This window comes from Crocodylus porosus, unplaced genomic scaffold (genome assembly GCF_001723895.1).
Source record: "Crocodylus porosus isolate Cpor-Errol unplaced genomic scaffold, CroPor_comp1, whole genome shotgun sequence".
Classification (NCBI taxonomy): Eukaryota; Metazoa; Chordata; order Crocodylia; family Crocodylidae; genus Crocodylus; species Crocodylus porosus.
This window is the reverse complement of record NW_017728913.1, coordinates 7,847,092-7,874,065: the sequence shown is the minus strand read 5'-3', so window position 1 is coordinate 7,874,065 and position 26,974 is coordinate 7,847,092. Positions and strand designations below refer to the sequence as shown.

The following is a 26,974-nucleotide window of genomic DNA, read 5'->3' as shown; positions in this document are numbered from 1 at the left end:
TGGATAAACTGAATAACTGTACATCTAAATTAATGAATGTGCCTGTTGATATGTCAATTTAAATATACACAAAAGGTAGCTAAGCGCAGGCATGTGCACACATGCAAAATGTAAGAATGAACACACTTCTATAAAATGCAAGAGTTAATTCACACTACACTTGTACGCTTACTTGTATACTTGTATTTACATTTGCATGCTTACAAATAAAGTCTAAATATTGAGTGTACACACACATACAGTCTTACCTTCTCATGGTTTTCTATAAGGATTTCCACCACAATATTCTGAAACTTTAGGTCCATGATGGCTGCCACGGTTTCTTCCTGCGGCCTCATTAAGGTTGGTCCGAATACCACTCCTAAATTTGCTACAGTCATTAGATTCTTCTTGGCATGATTTGAAACACTTTTAAAAAAGATTTGAAGTTAAAAACAGGAATTAAGTTATGAAAAGTTTCCATTACTCCTAGAAAATGCAGTATACTTTACAAATGTAAACACTTCATTTCCTTAGCCCATGTTTTAGAAGTTTATTTTGTGCACAGGTTCTTCATATAAAAGCATACTGAATTCTGGAAAATAGGAAAAGCCATAAGCCATTTTCCATCAGTATTTTAAGAAACAAAAGCTGTCGCTCATTGAACTTATACATGCACAATGCTTTTAGCCTTGGACTTGGGTGTGAAACCAACCTAAATTTGCTAACAGATCTCCACTATTCTCTTTGCCAGAATTTACGGAGAGAAAGTATAGTGTTCCTTTTCTCACTTCAATCAAACATTCAATTGCTGGCAATGTCACTAAGTAAACGCTTATATGGCTTCATTAAGAGATTAGATTTCTGCCCTCTTCTCCAAAATACACACAGTGAGAATCAGACTTCTCATCTGCTTTTGCAGGTTTGTTCTTGGTATTGTACATGACAATGTCATGACCTGCCTTGGCTCCAGCTACAATTAATTTGGTCCACAGCAGATCTCTCAAAGTGATGGGAGAGGGGCCATATTGGGAGAACTTCTTTGAAAAGTAATAAAATGAACTTGGGGTGCTTACTTTGCTAAGTGTTTCACCAAAATGTCAAGCATCTCTTTGTTTTTCTCAGGCAGTTTATGAACCAAGAAGTGTACGGCACTCACTCGGGACTCCGGACTTCCACTTTCTATATGAAAACAACAGGAATAAGTAACTTCATCTGAAAATAAGAAACAAAGGTCTTTTTCCCCATCCCAACAACAAAAGCATCCTAGGATAGCTTGCTTCAGCACTAAACACCTCTTAATACAGTAAAACTGAACATATGTGCTTTGTTTTCAAGTAATCCTGCTTGTTGCTTATCTGTAAAATGACTGTCAATCCACCTGCAAAAGAAAGCTTTTCTCTGCTCATCTATATTTAGAAACTGGCAGATGTAGTTATTCTTCTGCTGTCCCCATCTGCTTAGAAACATACTGCAAGGTAAGAAATAGTGTTGCTGGTAAAGCCTCTCATTGTAAAAGCCAGGTGTGAAAGAAGACTTCCTTATCATTTAGCATCATTTATTAATTATCATCATCATTGACATCCAGTTTTGTAAGTGCTAGACAACTGGTGACACTGCATCTAAACACCCTGCATCAGCAACTGCACAGGATAATATTCAAGGGGGACTAACAGGCTCCAAAGTGATAACAGGCTTCAAAGTGATTAAAAAGAAAAAAAAAAATCCTAGTTGGGTTGCACTGTTGAGTTAGACTACCAACATAAAGGATTCTTGGCATCAGCTATGTCCTTTACTGGGTGTAGTTAGTTAGTAAATATGAGTGTAAACAACAAATGGATTCCTTGAGGATAGCCAAGGGAAGAAATAATTTTGGCTACATAGGCTTATATATTAAATAGATGAGAGCAGGGTTCTAAAAAGCTGAAAAGTAAATCAGCTTCTTTCTATTTTTCCTAACTTGATAAAACAGAACAATCAAGTTTAAAGAATGACTAGCCGTAACATGCCTATAAGGTCTCCCTTCATGTCAGAAAGTACCGAAGGTAAGAAACAATACAGAAAAGCATGAGGAGCCATAGGAAATAATATGAAACAGGAAGTTCTGACACTAGTCAAACCCTAGCTGTGATAGAACTAGGGCTACCATATTTCCAATTCCAAAAAAGCATCTGTTGCATGCCCTGGAGTGGTGGGGGGTGGTATATGATTGTGAAGGGCAGCGATATGTCAGTGCCTCGGCCTTGCCCATTCCGTTGCCCCTCACTCCCAAGCCACAGCCGCCCCCAATCCTGCTGCTGCAACTCACCCCAGACCTGGAGACCCCTGGCCTTGCCGGTGCCCCTCATTCCAAATGCACAGTCCCCTGCTCCCCTGGGCCATGCTGGAACCCCTCACTCCAGACCCACAGCCCTGTACCACACTCCTGACAGTCCCCCGCCCCACTCTTCCAAGTCAATGCCCCTTGGCTCCCTCTATCTCCCAGACGCCCCACCCATGAAACCCTTATTCCCCACAGCAGGCTGCTGCCTAGAGCACAGCCCCCTCCACAAGTTGCAGTCCCCACGGTGATCGGATGCTGCTGCAAGAGAAATAGATGAAAAAAGGCACGTGCTAGGATCTTTGGGACATCTTCTCTGCCACCGGGCAGCCCTGCAGGGACATCTTCTCTGCTGCCCCTGAAGGGCCTGGCCCCCCTTCTCTGCCTCTCCTCTCCTGCCCTGTTGCAGCCCCAGAGCCTGGACAGCTTCTCCCAGTGCTGGCAGGCACCAGCCCTCCTCACACAGCTAAGCTGACCAAAATCCTGGACATCTGATCATACTTAAAACAAAAAAAAAATGCCCGGACAGAGATAAGAGGACCCAAAAAGAGGATGTAACCAGGAAAATCCAGACATATGGTAACCCTAGATAGAACCACTTTTATACTAAATACTTATTTATTAGCTGATTCCTTTTCTAGGTTTAAAAAAAATTTGTAGAGAACATGCTTAGTCATAATTCACCAGGGGAAAAATGTTACCCGAAGGCAAATAAAAATTCAGGGGCAATCCTAATCTGCCTATCAAAATTCAGGGGCACCAGATTGTAATGCCGGGGAAAGAAATCTTGCCAAATTTTGTACAATCCTGACTCTAGTGCAGTGTTATTATTGAATCATACAAGATCAGGGTTGGAAGGGACCTTAGGAGGTCATCTAGTCCAACCCCCATCAACTGAACTGTATGTAACAAAGACTGACTAAATAGTTACAATCAGTATTGTTAGTGTTTAAAATTACAGATGCAAACCACTTTTACTAAAAAACCTCAAAATATTCCTTATACCCTGCTTTTTTACTCAAGATTAAAAAGACAATTTGAAAACCTGTTTTTTAAACTTTAATAGTCAAAGTTCATATGATATGGGGTGAGTTTTTCCCCTTTACTTTTCAGCTCTATCTTTTCAACTAAACTGTTAGCATATTTGGATCTAGGACCTGGACCCTTGTTTCCCTAAAACTCTTCAGCTTTTTCATGAGTGCTACTGAAATGGAGGGAGAGAAAATACATGCCAAAACTACTGTTATATTGTTGTGACCTATAAAATAAATTAATTGAATCCAATCTTACACGATTGTGTAAATACTTATTATCTAGGCAAGTATCTGGAATGTTATAAATTGGCCTCAGTGATATTTTATGGCTGTTTTACAAGACCTGTATCAACTGAGGTAGAAATATTTCCTTTTTAATGTTATGACTTCTGAGCTTCACAAGAGATCTAACTTTATCAATGACCACAAATAAGCAGCAAACAGACCCTCTTGTTTTATAACTCTAAAGCTAGTAAAAACTTTATTTTTCTCTAAGTGTTAAAGCACTCTAAAGAAGAGAAACCTGAATTCTGCTATTTGATGCCAGTTATAATAGCAGGCCAACACAATAAAATAATTGTCCTCAAAATCTACTTTAATTTTTCTTCCCATGGATTGCCAGAAGTGCCACATGCTAAAAAGCAGATCAGTTAAATATTTGTTTGATATTTTGCCAAAACTTTTTTCTTCTTATACAATTTCTGCTCACAGAATTCTATTTACATTAGATATACAGCTGAAGTATAACTGCTGCTCTACCTTCTCTTTAACTACAACAGTTTAATTTGGTCTGTATGTTCCTTTTTCTCTAGTGATACATGAGAAAACTTCAGCTGGCTTGAATACAGACCTCACAGGGAGATGGCACTGAAAACAAGAATCAGGAGTCACCACTTTTGATTCAGGGGCTTGCACGATTTTTCTTTAGCATAGCGTTCTACTAAGCTTATTTTTTAAAAAGTGATTAGATAGATTGTGACTAGAGGATGTGAAAATTTAACCAATCTGTACTACTGTAGGGGGTTCTACTGTGCTGTATAGAAAATATTCACTATGATACAACCAGTCAAACAGGAAGAAAAACAACTCCAATTCTAACTTATATTTTCATATAAAAATAAATACACAGAGAAAGGTGCTAAGCCAAAGCCAACTTTGTCCAACTGAAATTATCAATATGGTGTGCTTTTAAGATTTCTGTACTTTTAAAAAATTTACTCCATCTGTTGAACCAAATTATGGCACCTAAGGTATATTTATATATGATTTCATACAATAGTCTTACTTCCATGTAAAAAAAATCCCAGTTATTTTTTATACCTATGTCTTTCTTACTTAGTTGAAATAGGCATTTTTTTCCTGAAACTGCATTTGCAGCATCTGTTCCTGAACCACAATAGTGCTAGCATAAAAAAAAAAAAATTCCATTTGAACTGGAGTCAAATATTTACTGGCAGGAATGATGAACTTTCCGTGCAACTCGTACGTCATTAGGGGCTCTGGAAGGCTTCTGTAAGACAAAAATGACATGGAATCACCAAATACAGTAAGTTCACATAGGTTCATTCCTATTTGTATTTCTGCTGAATAGGAAAGCCCTTCAAAAATACTAATGTGTTACCTTTCCACTGGGAACAGCCCTTTTTAGGGTCAACTCACAAACTGCAATGATTTACAGCACACATGGAAATGGTGCGACATTAAGCTCACAATCTAGGGAAAACAAGACTAAAACTGTAAATTCCATCATATGAAGTGAAGCCTCTAATACAAAATAAATGCCTTACACAGATCTTAAAATTAAGAAATCATAGGGATGCTGTATACCTCATCCCTTACAGTCTTCTTTTTTTTTTCCTTTAAAGCTGTAAAAATAAGGAAGTGTGACAGAATTGATTTGTAAACAAAAAACTCCCCCTCTAAGTGGGTTTATCCACTTAACATGCTTCTTTGTTCCTGGGATATTCAAAGAGCAGGATCATGATTTTCTTTAATGTTCTTGTACACAAGACACATAAATTCACAAGAAAGCTGTGAAACTATAGAGTGATTACAAACAGTTATTTGTAATTCTTTTATATTTTCTCCATTGGTTAATAGTGACTTGTCAGATAAATAGCAATGCTGATATGGAACCTTAGGTGCTTAAACTTTAGGTTATTACGAGGACTAGACTTTGCAAGATGCACCACTGGAAAAATTAGGCCCCCTTTAAAGATCAAGCTAAATACTCAGAATTACTAGTAAAAATTTTATCCCTCAAGAAAACACCTTTATTACATAAAAATAGTCACAGAACAATTTGGAGCCAGACTAAACCTCCCTCATTTCCTGGGCTGACTTTCTGAGGTTTTTAAATTATTGTAATACATAAGATGATTTTATACTGTGGACAGACAATATTAATCTTATGCATGTGAATGCATTGTTTTTTCCTCCTACCTATCTATATCAGTGGTTCTCAACTTTTTTGTACCAGGACCCATCTGTAAACATTGAAGGCCAGTCCTGACCCAGTGCCCCTCACTCTCAACCCGCTGCCCCCAGACCCCAGACCCCCAGTATATGGGGCAGGGGGGCCCCAAGCAAACTCTTGGAGGCTGGAACTCTGACAGCCTGCAAGGGAAAAGCCATCGTTTCCCACGTTTTTCTCCTTTAAAGGATAATCCATTTTTAAAGTGTTTGCAACTCTTTCATATATTCTTGAGACCCATTTTTGGGTCGTGACCCACAGGTTGAGAAAGGCTGATCTATGTTGTACTGAAAATCTTAAGATTAATACTCCAGAGTTCCCACATATTTTCAGATACCTTTGCTGGCAGTAGATGAAACCTTATTTTCACTAACTTACGTTTTCAAAAGAGCAATTTACTTTTTCCACATGCACTCATTTAGTTTTAAGTTAAAAAAAAAAAAAAATCAATGCTGTGCTAATATGAAACCATAATGGGCTAATAAAAAGTTTTATGCTGTGAACTACAAACAACATAACTTAATAGAAAGTCAGACTGGTTACAGAACCGATCCAACACTCTTAAAGCTATAGCCCCACCCTCACCTCAGAGATTCTCTCTCAGAAACAAGAGAGAAAAAATGACAATATATAAACGCTGGCCAAATTCTTCAATTTTCAAAATGCTAACAATTTCAGATTTCTGCATTTTAAAAATACTTTCATTCATTTCTCCCCCTTTCCTTCATGGGGTTTACCAAAATAAAAAAAGTACAGGGGTTGCAAACAATCTAACCTGATTTTAAATAGCAAATTTTGTAAGAATGACCAACTCTGAAGAGGGAAGCCAAACATCTAGGTATTTATCACACCTAAACTTTAAGTTGCGTCACTAATCTTAACACACTCTTCATGAAATTATAAAGCTTTTCCTCCTAAGGCATAAAAACCCAGTGCCTTAAATACATATGTGGGATTGACATGCAATGTGGACTTTTGTCTAAACAACAGTAAAAGCAAATGATCAAAACAGTAACACAGCTCCAGGCTACACCAATTAGAGTTCAATTTTGAATAGTTAACAAATATAAGCGTGAATAGTTAACAAATATAAGCTTGCCTCAAGTACTGCTTCATAGCACTAGTAATCGTCTTCACTTCCCACTCGACAGAATTTTCCAAATCAACTTCACTGCAGGTTTTTGCATCTGCAAAGAGATCAAAGGGGGGAGAAAAAAAATCTAAATCTGCACATATATTAAAGCTGGTATTAATCTAAGTTTAAGTCATGGAACAGCATACGTATGTTTGAAGTCAGACAACAATATTACAATATTAAAAAGATGCAATCAAGTGTCAGACCCAACACAGGTACAAATCAAATTTAAAGTAGATTATTCAGAAATGTATTGTCTTTATTATTAAAATAGAAGCTGAATTCAGCATCAGAGGTGTACCCCAATCTTTTATTTTTGTGCATTGTTCAAACTATTTCACTGATCATTCTTTCCTTAACAGTATGGTACTGCTCCAAGTTATTTATGGACATTGGCATTTCCAGGCTTTCCTATTTAGAAGAGCCAAGATGCCTTCTGTAAGGAGACAATTGCAAAGAGAGACAGATCACAAAATCAATTTGGAGGGTGCGGGGAATCTTAATAAGTGACAGTTTTGGGGAGAGCAGGGGAAGCAGCAATATTTTTTTTTTCCCCTTGTTACATTAAATTGAAATATGCTGAGAAAAAATATCAGATACTTTTAAATAGATTTGTTTTAAGGATCTAATTTGATCCTTGGTACATTAGTGCAAAAACATTGAGCATCTACATGATGCTACTTGCTGCCATTAAGAAATGATGGAAGTGAAAAAGCATAAGAGTTTTCTATTGGTAAACAGTCCCTACGATTTAAGGCAGATGCATGTCTCTTGAATGTTTTTTTACAGTGTTCTAACAGAAAGAAAAAGGCTTTTGCTTTTTGACAATTTTGTCATTCCACACAATATCAGTGATCTTTTTTCTGTTTAGTTTTTACTAAGCTAATAAAATAGGGTTGATGAAATTGAGCTCTCATGAAGACTTATGACCAAGCTGGGCAGATCCAGGATTGCAGCAATGGAGATGTGGCCACATCCCTTTGGCAGTGGGGGTGGGCACAAGTAGTGAAGAGACACATAGCCGAAGGGGATGTGGCTACAGTCCCTTGCTGTGATCCTGAGGATGCCACTGAGTTGTTGGTAGCTCCTTGTGGGAAGTGTACATATGATCTCTGAGCTCACCAGTGGAGAGTCTGCCCGGATCCTGCTTTCAAGCAACTCCAGGACCTGCTGGTCATCTTTCCACCCTCCCGCTAATTTAGCAGCCAGGAAAGGAGGAAGTGGGATGAGAAGCAGAAGCATGGACCTATGGAGATGCGTTGCTATCAGATGCTTCTCCCTCCCCCTGTTGCACTGAATTCAGAGGGTGATAGAAGGGAGGGGAAGAGCAAAGAGAAGCAGAGACTCCAGGCAGAGCCCATACCAAGTAGTGGCAAGCTCCCAGAGCTCATTGTGCATATAGCACACAGCCAAAGGCTGGGGGGGAGGGTGGGTGGGACCAGCTAGATCCCCTGGATCTACCTTTGGTGCCTGAGAATATAAAAAGAAGCAAGACAACATACTGCCACTTCCCAGCAATTTTAAATTTTAAAATTAAGTCTCAGAGCTTTAGAACAGGAAGTGATGGCTACTTCACAACCAAAACATCACACGTTTATAGCCAAATTACCCAAGATGTCTTGTGACTTCAAGCACTTTCAGCATCTTTTGATTACAGAAACTGACAAACATGAAGTAAAATACGATAGTAATTGACACTGATTACATTTTGATCAGTTTGTACAAATCAGAACTCATTTGTTACTGTGCTCGTCAGACAAACGGCAGATACATGTGAAAAATCAAATTAGGCACCCTGATTAAAGGTGCAGTCCTTTCTAACTGGGACTAAATAATTCTGTTCTAAAAGCTGTGCCAACCAATTATTTCTGTAACTGAATATTCCCTCTCATTAAATGAATTATTAAAATCTCATTTTAAAATACAAGTCAGATAACGTTTTCTATCAATTTGCTATGAGCCAAACACCATCCAAAAACCTGAAATCTGTCTAAATGAAATCTTTCCTTTTCTTTTTATTTTTTTTTAAATGTGTTATATTCCTCTATTCTCTGAGATTGTATTCTTTCCACTGAGAAGGAAACCTTTCTGCTAACTTCATGGAATAAAAAGCAGCTGTCACATCAGAAACTAATAACTCTATAGAGACTTTGTTAGCAATCCACTATTGAATCTTCACTGTTTTCAAATAACTCCTCAATCATCATTGATTCTCCTTTGCAATCAGAAGATACACTTGGTTCAGTGCAATTTGTTAGTGACATATTTGGAATTCAAACTTAAACATTTTTCAGAAAATCCAGCTTAATTAAAAGATTTTTTTTGTCTTGCAAGAAAATGCTGGGAAAGGGTTTAATTACCAACCTCCACTGCACTGGAATCTTTGAAGAGTACCCTCCTATAAGTTTACCTCAAAAAATACACAACATGAACGAGAATGAGATTTAAGGCATTTTTTCTTGACGTTCACTCCGACTGCTGCCTTATCACAGCCATAGCTGGCTGTTACCACTCTACTTTTTCTGAATATTTAACGACACACTTGGCAAAAGGGCCTCAACAGCATTTCTAAACTGGTACCAGCACTTGTGCACAACCCACTATTTGTCAATGCAACAACTACATTTTCATGCAAGAACAGCATGTGCAGATGCAAATATTTACATACGCACAAATAACTTGTCAGCAAACCATTTTTGAAAATCCAAAAGTCTTCCCCTAATATTTCTGGCATGATGGGAATAGGGCTTATAAAATCAGCACGTCTCACTAGGTGCTAGGTTATAAGAAGCAGGTTTGTTTCTGTTTTAGAGTTTAAAAAAGACTATTGAGCAAGTTTAAATGGATTATATCATATATAAAAAGAAGGCAAAACAAAGAATTCAGTATTGAAGCCCTGATTGTTGTATACATTAAAAGGTAGATGTTCTCCAAAATTCTTTTCTATGAAACATGCTTTTCACTTTTTACGGTTATCTGTGTCAGAAGCTGAATGGGAACCCACCGTTAGAATATTCAAGCCGTTAACAGCCCCCTCATCATGAAGCCATCACTTCATGAAAGCTGGCCTACATTTTACATGCAACAAACATAACACCACATGGTTTATTTTGCTGATCATATGAAAAGTAAGTGGCCCCTAGACCATTTTAATATTTGAGCATTCCAGAGGCTGATAGTGTGTTCTGAATAGCTTATGATACCTTTGAGGTTGTCATTACTGTTCTTTAAAATAAGTTAAAGAATTAAATTCATATACATTTCAGGGGAAAGGGAAAGAGTTGTTTACATAGTATTTTTGTTATCCAAATTTAAAATGAGATTATGTTTAAAAGTCAGGTCACTACAGCACTGTGCAAGGTACAGGCAAATTCAAATTATAAGTTAATTATGAACTTTCCCCACTTCTACATAATGGTTTAAATGTTTGCTTTAACCTAATTTTATAATGGGTCAGGCTCAATTACACAAATTTTCGCTTGGACAGATGGGAGGCTTTGTGTGCCTAATATATTACAGAAGCAGGACCATAATTTGGGTCTTTCTATCAACGTGCTCTCCTCACCTCTCCCTCTGGTTCCAGAATATTTTTCAAAGAGAGACAAGAGCTATATGCTAGCTCCTTGACTAACATTTGGAAGCTTAGCTTATTCACTTTTCGCTCCAGACTACTCACATTTGGTAGCTCATGGTAATTAAAAAGTAGCTCAAACTGACTTCGGAATCTTATTAATAAAATAATACCATAAGATTTTTAATCAGATTTCAGTTTTTGTTATTTCTAACAAAACTAGAAGGAGCTTTTTATCTCAAAGGATATATAAGAAGCTTTATTACTCAATCAGATATTTTGTATTCTTCCATCATGCTGAATAAAAAAGAAACTCTTCTCAATTCTTACATGAGAACAGAGTCAAAATGTACATATACCTTCTGGTTGTACTGTAACTATTTTCTATTCAGCATTTCTCTGTCTTGATACCTATGTAATCTTCTGATTCCAAATGATTATGTGAAACTTGGAAACGAGCAAAAAAAAAAAAGTGTTTCTAATTTTAAAATTAAGTAAAAGCAGATGCTGGAATCCCCATTAAACTCTTCCAGCTGCTAGTGAACCACTGGCAACCTGAATCTATTTCATTTGGATACCACTAATGGTAAAGAGGAAAATATGATGGCCAAAACTGCACACCCAAGCTGAATGAGTGAACAGAAAAAACAAAAGATAGCCGATGACAACAAATGCATTCTAATAAGGTTTTTTGACCAATGACTGTGGTTAATGGCTAAAATGGGATATTGATTATTGAGTCTTCAATTCCTAAACAGATAACCAGTCATCAGAATCAGTTGCATGCCAGTTATTTATTGTTAACGTTATTATTAATTTTGGTTTATCCTTCTTAACATTGTTCTTAACATTCCTTCTTGCTACAATGCTTTATGAAGCAGACAGGTTTATGTGTACTGACTGACTACCTCAGCGTACTGTTAATATTGATTAAAGTAAGATATCATATAAATTAATATTTAGCAAGGTCATTATGACGGATTGATATGACATACAGGTCCTCAAGCCTGATGTCGTATCACTCCTGAAGAGACAGCCTGTAAAAAAAGTCTTACAGGTGGCACTGAATTGACAGCAGTATATAATATAAAAGCGCTTTGTCATTCACATAATGTCTTGGGTAATGAAATGAATTCACTTTCTGGTTTCCTCTAGTTTGCAGTGCCAAAGAACACTGTGTTATCAGCACAGATGGAGCATGCATGGTTCTGGAGAAGAGCCTGGTGCAAACTGCAAACAAGCTTCTCTGCATACCAATGAATCCCTGAGAATCAGACCCTTGCTGTCAAGTGACAGGTTTGCAAGCTCTATAAAAATGAACTAATCCCAGTGGTCTTGTCTGACTGCATGCACTTCCAGTGCTCAGGACAAGAATTTGTAAATGTTGCATATCATGCAGTTATGGCTACTGCTTTGATGAAAGATTCTAAGCTGGTGAAAGATTCCCACCAGGTGCCAATACTCTTCTGGGGGGCAGTAGAGTGGCAAAAGATGTAGCTAAATAAGCATCAGGTTCCTCAGAAGGAAATATATATTACACACACACACCCCTTCCCGAACTTGTGTAACTGAAACTGCTTGAAGCATCTTTACACTAGTAAAACTGCAACTGTACTAGAGTTTATATTCACATTTGTGAATATATATTATACAGACACACACAGAGTCAGGTTTGATTTTTACACACACACACACACACACACACACACAATACATATATAAATCAAATCAAACCCTAACCACTGTGCTAGCATAAAAATAGAATGTAGACCATACTTAAGTTGCTTAAAGGAAAACTAACAACAGGAAGGTATAGTAACGAGAGTCTCTTATCCCTAACCTGTATGGACATTTTCTTCAAAAGCCAGATTCTTTTAACCATCTGACACCACACCCATGATTTGTTCCAGTATATTTTTTTGGCTGTTTCCTTGGTTTACATTAACAGCTAAGTCTTTATGCATTCCTTATCCGGGTGGTCACAGTGAATGCTGAATGGGACATTTATCCATGAGTAGGGCCAACTCACTTTTCCCGAAATGAAGAATAAGCAGAAATAAATATTACATAAGATATTAACAGTGAATTATAAACATTAAAATTAGAACAGCCATGAATATAAATCAAGATATAGTAAAAAATATATATTATAAAATAAGAGGCGTACCCATCAACAAATTCAGAAGTCTCTGGACCTTAGAACTCACCCCTACAACTCTGTACAATCCTTGGTCATTAATACCTATTAGGCAAGGAAAAAAAATAAATTAAGGTCAGCTACAGCGTTAAGGTATATAGGAAAATAAATTAAAGCTTTAAAATCTTTCCCTGGCTACCTTCAAAGTCCTTTTCTAGCCAAAATTACAAAAAAAGGATTTGCTGAAGGCCAAAAACAGTTACCTGCTATCTGTTTGCTGACCCATCCATGTGTTAAAGATAAACCTATGTTAAGTTATATTTTGGTCAACAGGATTACCCCCATTAGGACATTTCTGACAGACAGTTTTTCCCTATAAGTAACTAAGGACAAAGTAGGTTTTTAAAAAAAATAACTGTTTGCTCTCATTTACTTAAGAAGAAAACATCCAGGATGAGCATTTCCTTATTCACATTCTGACAGAAACAGATCCAGGACATGATAAATTATCATTTCTTCAGTTAGTTAAATTTTACCCTTTCCCCGATGAATGAAAAGATTTGGGGGAAAAAGAGGAACCAGATCTTTTCCCAACATTTCAAACTAAAGCTGCTTTTTTCTGTGTGCATACTTGGGGGCAAGTTGTATATTCCAATCCAACCCACTACACTCCCCATGCCAGGTACACCCAGAAGGATTCAACCCAAGACTCTGGAGTCGGTGCTTCCTCTATAAGCGGGACACAACGGCTGTAAAAGCTAGAAATAAGTGCTAAATGTTCAAAAAAAGAATTAAAGAAGAAAGGTAAGGTCTGTCTATATCACCTGGCTGTTGTACTCTTTCATCATACGCTTTGTTAGAAATCAATAGTGGTCTTACCGAAATATAGTGTTGACACTAAATAAGGCTTTTGTGCACTAGTTCAACTAAAGCAAACAAAAATAAACATTTCCATTGCCCGTGTTCAGATGGACCTAGAAATACTAACAGACCACAAAATTGGAATAATATGAAAAATAACTTTAAAATTAAACTATTTAAGAGTACAGCATACAGAGATAAAACTTGTAGAGAACTCCCAGATTCAACAACAGATGGTTCCAACACAGAGAAAAAGGAAAAAAAAAAGCCAAGTAGAACTAGTCAAATAATGGAAAGTTTATTCCTGAACAAGTATAGGATGCACTATCCAAAAATTTATTTGCATTATTCATAACAAATATTATTCTTAATGAATTCGTCAACCAGCTGCATAAATGAGACATACCACCACTATCCTGTTATACTCAATATTAGCATCTTGAATTCTGCGAAGTAAAACATTCTCCTTCTAGGTTTACATCCTCTTCTTCTTGGCCTTATTTCTCAATTGTGGGGAAACCATAGTAGAAATAGATGAACTTCCTAGAGAAGTCTGCTATTACAGAAGTATATTTAATTGTATTAGTGGGCAGAATTTAAAAGTAGGCTAATGTTATTATGAAGTGAGTTTACCAAAACTCAGAAAGATTACAAAAAAAAGACTGTTAATCTCCTTCCACTAGATTTTCCAGTGGGTCACATTATTAAAAGCATAAGGTCTTCAGAGAGTTTATACTGTGTAACTTAGAAAACTGCCAGCACTAATACAGAATACGATTTTCTGATCCACCCTAAAGCAGGAGGTACTGGCAATTTAGGGTTATTGAGGAGCATGTGAAGGGAAGGGCAACTCTTGCTTCAATTTCCCATGTGTTTCTTTGAGATCTTCAGTGCAAAGATAATCTTTGACATGAACACCAAATTTCATAAGACTCTGCCAAACTGCACCAGGCCTTTTGCAGGATGATTCATCATTAGTTTTAGTGCTGCAGAACAAGCCTTTTGCATAGCATGCAAGAATCTAAGAAAAAGCTGAAGAAACATTCTTACAATCAAATGTATCTTACTGCTTTTTGCTCATCTCAGAAGCTCAAGCTCTCAGATTGTGTATTGATTTTCTGCATTGCTAACATTAAAACTAATAAGAACAAAATTGTGCTGACTCAAACTGTTAGTACCTTAAGTTTAAGGATTTAAAAATAATTTAGGCCAAACCACAGCAAATCATTGCTCAGTATTAAAACAGTTGTGTATCTATGAATGTGTCTGAAGTGACAGTGGTATTGAAACCGGAAAGTTACTTGAGCAATAATCATCATTTGGTGCTGGTAATTACTATTAGATAATTGATCCGGTTAAAATGACTCAACCTAAAAGAAGCAGAGTTAATTGCTAATGTAAAATGAGGCGTGCAGAGGGGAATTAATACTTCAGTACAGTTCTTACCTTTTAATGAAATTTTAAATAAAACATTATACATAAAAACAGTTGGAAATTATGTTATTTCTGATCTATTCTAGGACAGCCACAGAAGTCAAACTAATAGCTGTGGAAGAGGTTTCCCTAAACACTGAGGGATTCATAAGATGATTCTTTTTAGATTAATGGCTTACTGCTGATTAAAAATTAAAATTCTGACTGGTTCACCGAACACAAGTGGCCCTCAAACCAAGCACCCCAAGCTGCTTTAAGCGCTGCAAGATTTCTTAGTACATATCCTGATTCTCTTTGTGTTTACACAAGTTAGAGGTGACTAGCACTCAGATACCACAGCCTGGCTTGGCAGCCAACTTGTTAGACACGCCTACAAATAATAAGTATAAGCCGAGACTACAGTCTCAAAATTACATTGTAGTAAGCAGAATATGTCCACTAAGCAAGTATGATTTGAGGTTTATAGCTGATGTAGGCTTTTAATAGAGCTACAGAAATCACTTATTTTATGTCCAATTACATGGTACAGAAGTGATCACTCATGCACGTTCACAATTCAAGGTAATATCAGGTTGTTTCTGTGGGAAGGCTCTCTATTTTCTTCCCGCCAGTTAACAGAAACATTCTTACCTAGGAAAAAACTAGGATGACAGCTCACTACTGCCATCTGTCTCTACACCTTGAAATAGCTGCTGCTGAGAAACTAATATTAAGTGAAATGTTATTCATCCTTAAGAATGGCACTTTAGAGAATGCCAACTTTGCCATTATACACCAACACATCTAGTTGTTACCCCTGGAATTAACTGCACTCAGGTAAATCTCATGCATTATTCACTAAGGTACAGAAATGTAAATCTAAATGGAATAACAAAATCAGAACCTTGAGCCTTGCACTTGTATACAGTGCCTGAGTATAAATCCCACTAGATTTGTGTGTTGAGTGAAAATAATGGGTCTGAGGAGTTAAAAATACAATTTTAAAATGTTGGTTAGGTAACTCTATTTTTCTAGTCCAATAAATAAAGGCTACAGTCATAGCCTCTCAGGAAAAAATATTTAAGAATTCCAGTCCACTAGCAACTATGATTTTTAAGTCATATACAGTATTTGGTTTTTCTATTCATTCAAAATGAATAATTTTTCTCAGTTTTATAAAAATGAACACAACTGAGAAAATCATCCAGCCATTGACAAGTTTATGTTCAATATCTGTTATCCTTTTCTTCTCTCTGAGTACCAGAGTTTTTCTGCTATGACATGACAAGACTATTCTCAGTTTCCACCCACACTAGACTGTCCTCTCTTTCCACCCACACCAACCTCACACCCATTATGATTAAAAGAGATAAAAACATGGCATACAGACACAGACTCTGAAAAGGCATCTGTCCTCTATTTTCTTCTATTGAATATAACGTGCTCTTGACAGTGTACTGCAAAAGTAAAATAATCACAGTAGAAGTTGTTGTAAGAGCAAATATTGTATATTTTCCTACCTAGGCATAAAATCTGGAGGCCTGTAGGATATCAGCTTTCCTCAGTGCACAGTTCATGTTATTACACAAGTGCACCAAGGATACTTGTCCAAACAGCGTCCTCTCCTAACACCTGGATAGCTCAGCAGACATTACTGGGTGTAAGAGAGCAGAAATTAATCTGGTCTCCCTAGGAATGATTCTGCAAACCTTGTGCACAAAACAAGATTTTAAAAAATAGCTTATGTTCATTCTCAGTAACTAGAAACAAAGACAGCTTTGTGAGAGTACAAAGAATAGAGTGGCCATGACGCCTTCAGTTCCTTCCCACATGTGGCAACCCTATGTCTGCCTTGTTTTGCCTGACCTCAACAGCTATTTTGGGTTTTAAAAATATCACTCTTTCATAGGTTTGGTTTTGTTCCTCTTCCCTTCCCTTTTTTCCCCCCCAAATGTTGTGCCAGACAGAGCAACATTCACACCTTCACATATAAGCAAGGCCACTATTAGAAATGTGGTGCACTGCTCTGCTTACAATACCTCAAAGACCTACAGTTCCTGTAGGGTAAGAAACCGGTCTTTTGGTCCTCTTTTGAATTTGCATTTTGATACAGTCTTCAGGTACATAACTGCATACTCTCTTTTCCACAAGATTTTGGCCCCATTCACTGTATAGCACAGACCTGTTTTAGGAATGAATCAGGTTTTTGTAGTGAAGGAGATGGCTTTTTGTGTGCTTTATTTGTGATATTTCCTAACTCAAACACAAAAGATCCTAGATTTATGTGACTGATAAAAAGCAGACACTGGTAATTTGACAGATATCTGAAAGCCCAGAAAACCCAAAAAAGTGTCAACTCAAATCTAGTCTAATCTGAATTTATTCACAAATCTGTCAGACTGAACTGATGTAAATCAAGCCCAAATATAAAAGACTTCTCAGATTTTTCTTTGCTATTCATAGTTAAGTCCCCAACAGTTTGGAACTACTTGTATTTATCAATTATATTGCATTCTAATCTGTGCAGGTGAAAGATTTTTCTTAATAAGACCTTGCATTCATTGCAAATAACTGAACTACTATTTTATCCCACTACATCTTCTAAACTAGAAATGTGGCATACAAAAAAAAGTTATCACTGTTGTACTCTGTACAATATCAGGTCACTGGATAATCAAAACCACCAACTCCAGCATAATCATATGTCTAAATCCCCCTTCAGGAGTAGAAGATCTGAAAAGTTTAGATTGGAAGAAAAGTTCACACCATGAAATTCCAAACCTTTTCAAAAGAGCGACAAACAGTACTCAAGTTTCCATTTTAATCTAATCTTTTCTTAAAAGGGAAATGCTTCACCAATAATAGTTTGTTTCACTTTCCAGCCTAGCTAGACACATTTTTCTTCTTGAAAGTCAAATCTAAATAAACCTTTAAAAACACAAAAATCCTCATGAGGAGTATGTGAAACGAATATTTTAAGTGTGAGACAGTCGGACTCAAATGCAGAACAAGGAACTGGAATCACATACATCTTTGGTGATAGATCAGCAACAGCTGGCCAATATCCACAGTTCTTTGACAGGAAGTGTCCCTTGGTCACTTCTCAGAACTTCTCACAAATCCTGGGCTAAATTGAGAATTAAGTAGCACACAAGGCTGAGCAGAAGCAAGCTCCAGCCTGTTTCTGATCTCTCAGCTGCTGCTATTCCTACAGTGGGCATAATGAGACTAGCATCCATTACATACACTTTCCTTACCTCCCACCCACGCCCACTCCCACTTTCTCCCAGTCCTAAGATATTCATTCATTCTTTCATGTGTTACCTCGTGTTTCAATGGCACTGATGCATTTTCTAATAATTGTAAAACCTATCTCATCCAACTGCGCACCTACAAAAAAAAAAAGAAAAGAAAAACCATTCTGAGAAACTTTTCAACACAATTAAGTATGCAGCTCATAGAAAATGAGGGTTGGAAGGGCCCTCAAGAGGTCATCTAGTCCAACCCCCTACTCAAAGCAGCAACATCTGCAACTAGATCATCCCATTTCATCATCCCAGGTCATTTTCTTACAAGGCTTTCCACATTTTTATATTTGTAAAGGCTCGACCCACATGTAGGGCACCTATATATGTGCCGGATATCTGCTCTGACATGTGCTGAATACATCTGTTGCATATATTCAATGTCCCCAAGCTTCAAAATGGCTGCAGGGTCTCCTTAACTAAAGCTCGTCAAATGAGATGTAGTTAAAGTGCTCCCACCACCATTTTGAAACATAACACTGCAGGAGCTTAATTAGAGTAGCTCCATTTTTAAAGATACAAGACATATGCATTATTTCACAGCAGCTGCCAAAGAGATCACACAATCTATGAATACAGTGTTTTGTAACACCTGAGGCCCAAATTTCTGTGCAGCCCTCTCAGGGGCAGGGTAAGGTTTAAACCTGCATCCAACTTCCCAGCATCGTGCTTTAATTACTTTGCTACAGTTCAGGCACTCCCCTTTCCAACCTTCCTTTTAAGGCTGGACCCCTGAGCAATCAAGACTGAGAGATATGTGGGATCAGAAGGAAGAGACAAAGCTAGGCAGCTTGTAGTTCAACAACATGGATGTTGCGCTGGTGGGAAAAAGGGCCTGGTATTCTAGCCTGGATCCTTGTTCACAATAAGACAGTAAGTTCCACACTGCTCGTCATCCATTTTTTTTACTGAATACTGAATGAGAGGGCCAGTGGTCCAACTTCAAAAGAAATGCTGGAGAGGGGACTGGATAATGCCTGAGCTATGGCCAGATGGTTGCAGCACAGCCCTGGAAAGTCAAGAGAAACAGGAATGCCCCTTCTACTTAAGACTCACTCAGGTATAAACAAACATAGATAGCCTCATACCTACCTGGCCAGTGCATAGCCTACTGTGCATTCTCAGTGGACATTTACACGCTCACAATGCACAGGTAACAGAATTACAAACTCTACATAAATACCAAAAATGCCACTTACATCACTGGAAAACTGCCATTTGGGGACATAGAGAGTAATAGCATTTGGCCCTTAATCTTCACTATGTTTTAATACACATGTAGCAAGTCACTGAGTCTTTCACTCAAAACATTGAATTTTCTGGCTTCTGTGCATTTATATTCTCAAACAATGCACTTTTGTTACGTTTAAAAATAAACTTTGCCTTTAAAGTTCTTTGAGCATGAAGTGAGATGAGACAAATGATGGAACAATTTTTCCTCAGAACAGGCATGAACCTGAACTCTCATCCTACACAAGAAGGTTTCTACTGCAAGAAAATTGGATAACTTCCATCAAATTATTCATAAAAAATCTATGTTTATAAGTGCTTGCAAGACCAGGGCTTAGTTGACCAGAAGTTAGGTCCTTTACAGACCTAGTCAATATCTTTCAGAATTTTAAAAGTTACCCAAAATGTTAATTTTAAAAACCGCTCAAATACTTACTCCCTTCCCTTCTGGTGTTAGGTCTATTCAAATTGATGAACAGCTAGTAGAAAAAAACAGAAAAAAAAAATACTATTCAGTGCAAAAAACATTTATAAACTGAGATTCAAGATGTCCCCTGCTTAATGCAAAAAAAAAACAGCTACAGGAACTAAATGGCTAAAACAATGGGTCACAACTTTTTTAGACTCCAGACACCTCTTTGAAAATGTCAGCTCTTGGTTTTCACTTAGCTTTTCTCTTTTCCAAAGTAAAAAAAACATTTAAATGAACTCAAAAGACCACCACAAGTGAGACTATTGCATTGTTAGGTGTGCAAATACAATTCAACATAAACCAAGAAATATTAAATACAAACCCAGTGCTAAAGACATTATGGGGCACCCTGCAGCACCCCTGAAAGGCTCTCATGGGACCCAAGGGTCCTATGTTAACCTATCTGAAAATCTCTTGGCTAGATAATATAAGCCTTTACCTAATACACTGGGTTGTAAGGTATCTTGAGCATTATGACACCTTTCCATCCTGAATCAGAATGAAAGGTGAAAATAGTTACACTATTTGAGATGGGAGACAAAATTTAAACATTCCTGGATCTGTGTTCCACCTGAGGTCAGGCAATATCAATCTACACGAGAGGTGGGGCTAAATACAGCCTGCAGGCTGGATCCAGCCCATGGCTGCCCCTACAGTGCTCCGCATGGGACTGAGACCTACTCACTCCTGTTGGGGAAGCCCACACCACACTCCTGTCCATGCCTGCTGGTGCAGACCCTGACCAGCACATTCAGTTTTGGCAAGGCTGTTCCTAAGTGCTACCCTGCTTCCCTCGCCTCGAGCAGGAACCGCCCAGCTGAAGCTTCCTTCCTGCCCGCCCACCCAGAGTCATGCAGCAGGGGCATGAGTGTGAGGAGGAGCCACCACTGGAGGTGGGACGAGGCGAGGCAAGCCAAGTTGTATCCGGTTGGCTGCAGCCACGCTGGGAACAGCCCCGCCAGAAGCTGAGTGTGCTGGCTGGGGCCCAGACTGGTGGGGCTGTTTTGCTCCCTTCGCATTCAATCCAGCTGCAGCCCCTCTTCCTGCTCCTGCTGCACACTCTGGGTGAGAAGCAGCTTCAGCCAGGTGGATCCTGCCTCCATTCATGGGGCTCCAGCTCCAGCTTCTGGCTGCCTTCCACCTACAATGTCCACCTGCAGGTGGCTGGTCATCATGGGCTCTGAACACTCCCACCACTGCTCCCCACCCACCCAAAACCCCATAGGGAGTTTTGCTGAGTTGTTCTGCTGTGTGCAGGAGGCAGGGGGTGCTGATCCAGCCTGCAACAGCTCATCAAAACTCTCTATGTGGCCCTCAGGCCCAAATAATTGCCCACCCCTGATCTATATCCATCTGTTTTGTCCTATCAGCATAAAGGAATTCTAGCTTAGGTATTTCATATTCCCATTCTTTCTGATGGATCACACTCCTCAGACCGATGAATCTCTCATAAATGCACTGTAGTTTCTCCATCCAAACTGTTCCAATGCATCATGGGAATCCATATATTCATGGAAGTCAGGGAACCGAGATCAATGTGTGAACGGGGACAAGGCATCTAAATGACAAAAACCCAAGACACACTGTAGTGACTCAGGCAGACAGAGATTAAGTCGACTTGAACTGAGATAACATTTTTATTTGATTTTATGGAAATACCAGCAAATGCAAAATATTTCCAATTAGGTTTAGATTTTTGTACAGCTCTTCTGTGAATTCTCCCCACCTCCTCAGCTAACTCAATTTAGTTATGTAAACTGCATCCTCAAGAGTTACAGTAAGTTACATCTCCAGAGTTTTAAAAGTTTTTCACTGCAATACCAAGAATAAAAGAATCAAATTCCAAAATTTGCAGCAACCATCTGTTGTGACACAGAAATAGCAGCACGATCAACTCCCTTTATTCTTCGGCTGCATAACTAATATGCTAGACCAAATATCCTTCAAGCATAACATTAGTGCATTCTAATTCTTCAATTCAATTGTACTTCTAAAGTACACTGAGATAAATCAAAAAAGGAGGACAACTCCCCCATTCACTGATTAAAAAAATAAAGTCAGCTTTAGGCAACTGAGAGGTGACTTTCTTGAGTTTGTAGTTTAATTTTTCAAAGCTATTTTTCACTATAGTCACTACACAACTGGCTTATTCAAGTCTGTGCCACTGTAAGGTGGTAGGGCCTGCCAGTGAAAGTGATTAAGTTACACTAGTGATTAGCTAGAAAAGTGATACCATCATTGTAATGGAACCTATTCATAAAAATCACTGTTTCTTTCCTTGTTATATGGAGAAGCACCACACCTTCACGTCAGGATTTACAGATCTCTGTCCTATTCCACTGATAGTCTTCAGTAAAGCTATCATTTTCAGAAATATGCAAATACAATATATTAAAACGCAAAAAATCATCAAAGAAAAAAGATTCATCATTACATCATAACAAAAAGAGTGGGTGGAAAAAAGATTATATACATACACCTCCTTTACTATCCAAGGCTTCCACCCACAGCTTCCGTTCGTCTTCAGAGAAGGCCTGCATGGTCACAGGAATACCAGGTCTACAAAATACCATCAGAAGCAAATAACATACATACGACTTTTATTCACCACAGTGTGCACTGGTACGCCACTGAACATTGCCTAATATACACAATGAACAAATGTTTTTAAATGTCACGGATAAGCAACGAAGAACACACACACATACACATCACTACCATCAAAACCAAGAAATCAACTATGAAATGTTTATTTATTTATGTATTTATGTATTTTTGTGTTTATTTAGAGTAGAAACTTGTTAATTCCATCCACTGGAATCACTGAATTCTGTGAATTTTAAAACAAACACATGCAAGAGGAATATTTTATCTAAAAATTACTTTGTCTATTTGAAATGTGTAGTTTAATTTTAAAATAGTGAGGAAAATAAGCATAGTATTCTAATAAATATTCCAATATTCTTTACAAAAAAAAAAATAATTTTTAACATAGCGCCTCATTAAAAGAAACCATCTACTAAAATTTTCCTAACGAGGAAGGATGGTAAATGTCATTTGTAGGATACAGAGATTAACATAAATCTACTCTCTTTCTATTTTTGTTTTATTTTATTTATTTATTTATTTATTTATTTTAAGGAGTAGGCAAAAACTTAACACCAATAATGATGAAGCTCAGCACAGTGTACAAACTTAAGGGAAGTTAAAAGCTGAAATGAAGCAAGAGCAGAGATGCTGGCAATACCGTCTTAAGAAAACAGGATAGATGCACCTTTATAGACTAACTAAATAAGATCTATATATAGTGAGAGAGAGCACACACAAGCTTTCATGAACCCAAGTTCACTTCATCTGATGCTGAAAGATGCATATTTACCCTGCCCTTCTGACTGACTTCAGACTAACAGGGCTAACTACCTCCCTCCAATTACTTTCCTGCCAATTAAAAAGGGGTATTATTATACTCAGTCTGCCACTGAATATTTATATATATGATATATACATCTCGATTCTCTTAATTTCTGCCTTCCAATTACTGCACTAGTCTTATGGAAAAGAAAGTGCCATTTTAATAAGGCAACAGCATAAAGAAAATGTTTAAATTGCTCCCCAGCCTCTATCCCAAAATAGCCTGGGGGCTGCATTCATGTTTGTACTACTAGAAATATTTATGCTTCATCCTCACCTACTTTTTTCAGGCTCGTAAGTTTTATTTGCCTGCCCAATATAATTTCAGTGTAGCAGCACACAGGTAAGTATTAAGTTGCTTTCCTCCCAGCTCACTCATGAGTCCTTCAGATTACACTTTAAGGCAAAATGCTTCACATAGTCAAAGTTCTTTAAGCAGAAGCCCTTGGCCTCAGATTTTAAAACCGTGGCCTTCCCCTTTAGTAGTCCATGCAGAACTCAAGGGAGCCAATTATAATTATGGAAAAGAATAACATATGGCACAAATATTTCTCTTTAGATCAATTAAAATGAAGGTTCTATCAGAGCATGCATATTTCATCTCCAACCATCTTGAAAGACAACCAACACCCCCACCCCCCATTGAATGTAAAAAGCAAACCATGAAGAAAAGCTCCTTGGGGCATTTCATTAAAATTTCTGCACCTATTACTTTTTGTGGCTAAATATAAGCTAATGCATGCTTATAATAGCAGTAAGATGTGAGAAAAACGTTCCTTTCAGGCCAAACAGGCTTTTCAGGTCTTAAATTGGCCATTTAGTGGTATTTAGTTTCAGTCATCATAAATGTAGAAACTTAATCATTCTGCAAGGGAGAAAAATGTAGGGAAGTAGCTGAACTAGCAGAAAAGACCACACACTGCTTTGGCCCTTTTTATCTCCTTCCTTTCAAGTCATTTTTATACTGTATAAATGTTCCTCCTCCTCACTGGAATTGTAAGTGAAAGCACAAAAATCTGAAATCTAGACAAACAGTTCAAGCAAAGTAATCTCTCCAGAAGAATGTTAACAAAAGAAGATAAGACAGACCAAAAACTATTCCACAAACTTTTTCAGAATAACCATTTTGTATACTAGTGAAAAGCCTGCCAAGGAGAGATACTATTCCTTCTTGTCAACTTAGACTGCGTACATGTATTCAGATGATGTGGGAGAATCCTCCCAGGTTTGCTTTCCTGGTAGAAAAAACTTACTCAGAGACACAGACATTTAATGCTGAGCCCGAGAAGAGGAGAGAGCTGCAGTACTGATGCAGCACAGCCAGGGGTGTGCTATGCATACATCTCAGATGGCTTTGCAAGCTCTCTCCATCTCCCTGGAGAAAGATACCAGCAGGGCACAGAGAAACCCTGGCTGGCTGACCCAGACTGCTCAGAGTCAGCCTGTCTCTTCCTGCAGTGCAATGTTGGGGACTGCAACGGAGGTGTATTCTGTTCCTTTTTTGGCTGGAGCAGTAGCATTCAATGAGGAATATGCCGTCTCCCTGGGGGTGGGGGAAAAAAGCACTTTCTGTGCTGTGGCTTCTCTGAAAAGAGAGCTTGTACAGACATTTGCTTTCCCAGGAGAAACTCTCCTAGGATATATTTAACCCAGTTATTTTGCTGGTGTAGCAGCCATTTTTACCCTGGAAGAAACATTCTGAACATCTGTACACTCATGGTTTGGCCTGAGAGAGCAGTGACTCTCCCTAAAGAAACTTAACATCTGTATGTGCCCAAGACTGTTTGTCTCCACTGAAAATTTTACTTCCCATAATTTGTCACTATTACATCTAAGCTACAAGAATGATAATGCAGACAGTGTCCTTAGGCTATGCTAGCACTTCTCACCATTTCTACGTTTGTTGGAACCAAATCAACTGGTATGGTAGGGACTGTGGGATATTTTAGGAAAAAAGATCAGGTATAAGACCAGATATAAGTAAAGCATACTGCATTGATCAATGCATAAATCATGTGGTTATAAAGCTTCTTACCAAGGGGAAATAGAGCTTTTGGTGACATGTACAAGTACTATGAAGACTCCAAATCAGAGGCTGAGAAGGTGCATGTTAGACACACAGGGCACGGACAGAAGTAATAACTGAAATATTTCAAATGTCTCTGAAACATTTCAGAGGGCCAGTGGTACAAATATGGTAATACTGGGAAGCATTTTACTTGTTATGTCTGCATGGAAAAAGACGGCCCATGTATTTTCCAAAATTCCACAGTACGCCCCTCACCCCCCTCCATCTCTACAGGAAAAGGAAGAGAGTAGGCTGAGTGATAGCTGGCAGACTATACAGCTCAGAGGTTCCACTCCCAGTCAGGGCCTGCCACTGCCTCCAGCAAGAAGGGGAGTGGAGAAGTAGAATGGACTGGAGCTGGAGATGCCCAAGGAGCTGCCACCACATACAAGGGTCTTCATCCCTAGTTCCTTTTTCTCTCTCCACTCCTGAGATGGAGAGGAGAAGTAGAGAGGATTGGGGCTGCCAGTACACAGCTAGAACCTCCCCACCACTGCTCCCACCCCTCCAGAGATATCCTCTGCCACCCTGAATCCCTTGGAAAGCTACTGCTGTATGCAGCCACGACAATTTTGAAATTTTCCAGCTGGGATGAGAGGGGAGGCATAGGAGCTTAGGTATGTTCCCCCAGCTGAAAATGCTTCCTCTCTGAAGTATTTTTAAGTGCATTTCACTTGGAAAAATTTCAAAGGTTACTTCTAGCTGCACCCACAGAATACGGTATAAAAAGCAACATCATAATCTGTGAAAAAATTACTCCCATTTAGGAAGAAGTAGAAACAAACTCAAAACTGTCACTGTAAAGACAAACACACGAATTGTGTAACAATATTTCTCAAGAGGTGGGAATACTACAGAGCATTCAGAGCTATCTACCTGGTGGCCTGCAGGCTGCATGCAGCCTGCAAGGAGCTAATCTGTGGCCCCCTGGCTCTCACTCAGCTGCTGCTCCGTATCATTCTAGTTCCAGTGGAGCCAGGGGATCTAGGCTTCCCTTATGGCTTCCGATTTCTGCTCCTGCCCCAGGGAGTGGCACAGCATGCAGGAACCTTCTGCTGTTGAGTTTTTTGGGGGTTTGTTTTTGTTGGTGGTTTTTTTGTTTTGTTTTTTTTTTTTTTGGAGGGGCAGGGAATCCATAGGTGTACACAGTATAATGACTGCTTGCTGGAACAAGGGGAGAGATGGGGGTGGTGGGGAGGGGAACGAGAGATTGCCTGTATGTAGGATGAAGCAGGGAAGGGGACTGCCCATGCATTCTATGCAGCTGTGGAGAGGCCCTTAGACTGGACCACTGCAGCCAGCACAGGATGCAGCCTCCTCCCAGCGTGGCTTGCACGGGGTGCAGCCCCGACCACTGAGAAGCAGGACAGGCCTGCATTAAATGATTCCCACACCACAGAACCATTCTTATTTTGTGCACACTGGAGAGTCAAAAGTGCCAAATATGAAAAAAAGACATTAGGTAAGAAATCCCAACAGCTGTTTGCTATTTGATTGAGCCAGTTCTGAATTCCACAAAACCCACAGCCCTGAGTACTTTGAATTCTGAGGAAAAATGGACAAAT

At 38.5% G+C, this 26,974-nt stretch overlaps 1 protein-coding gene across 1 annotated transcript in view; it reads right to left on the bottom strand.

The window, feature by feature from the left end:
* Positions 1-26,974, bottom strand: part of ARHGAP10 (Rho GTPase activating protein 10) — a 133,101-nt gene that overhangs the window by 76,175 nt on the left and 29,952 nt on the right. Inside the window, exons 9-16 of the mRNA XM_019534330.1 lie at positions 22,408-22,489; positions 19,895-19,937; positions 18,248-18,313; positions 12,680-12,754; positions 6,906-6,993; positions 4,785-4,843; positions 1,056-1,161; positions 249-408 (exon numbers count right to left, since the gene is read on the bottom strand). Coding sequence (XP_019389875.1) covers positions 249-408; positions 1,056-1,161; positions 4,785-4,843; positions 6,906-6,993; positions 12,680-12,754; positions 18,248-18,313; positions 19,895-19,937; positions 22,408-22,489 — 679 coding nt within the window. The remainder of the gene's footprint in view (positions 1-248; positions 409-1,055; positions 1,162-4,784; positions 4,844-6,905; positions 6,994-12,679; positions 12,755-18,247; positions 18,314-19,894; positions 19,938-22,407; positions 22,490-26,974) is intronic.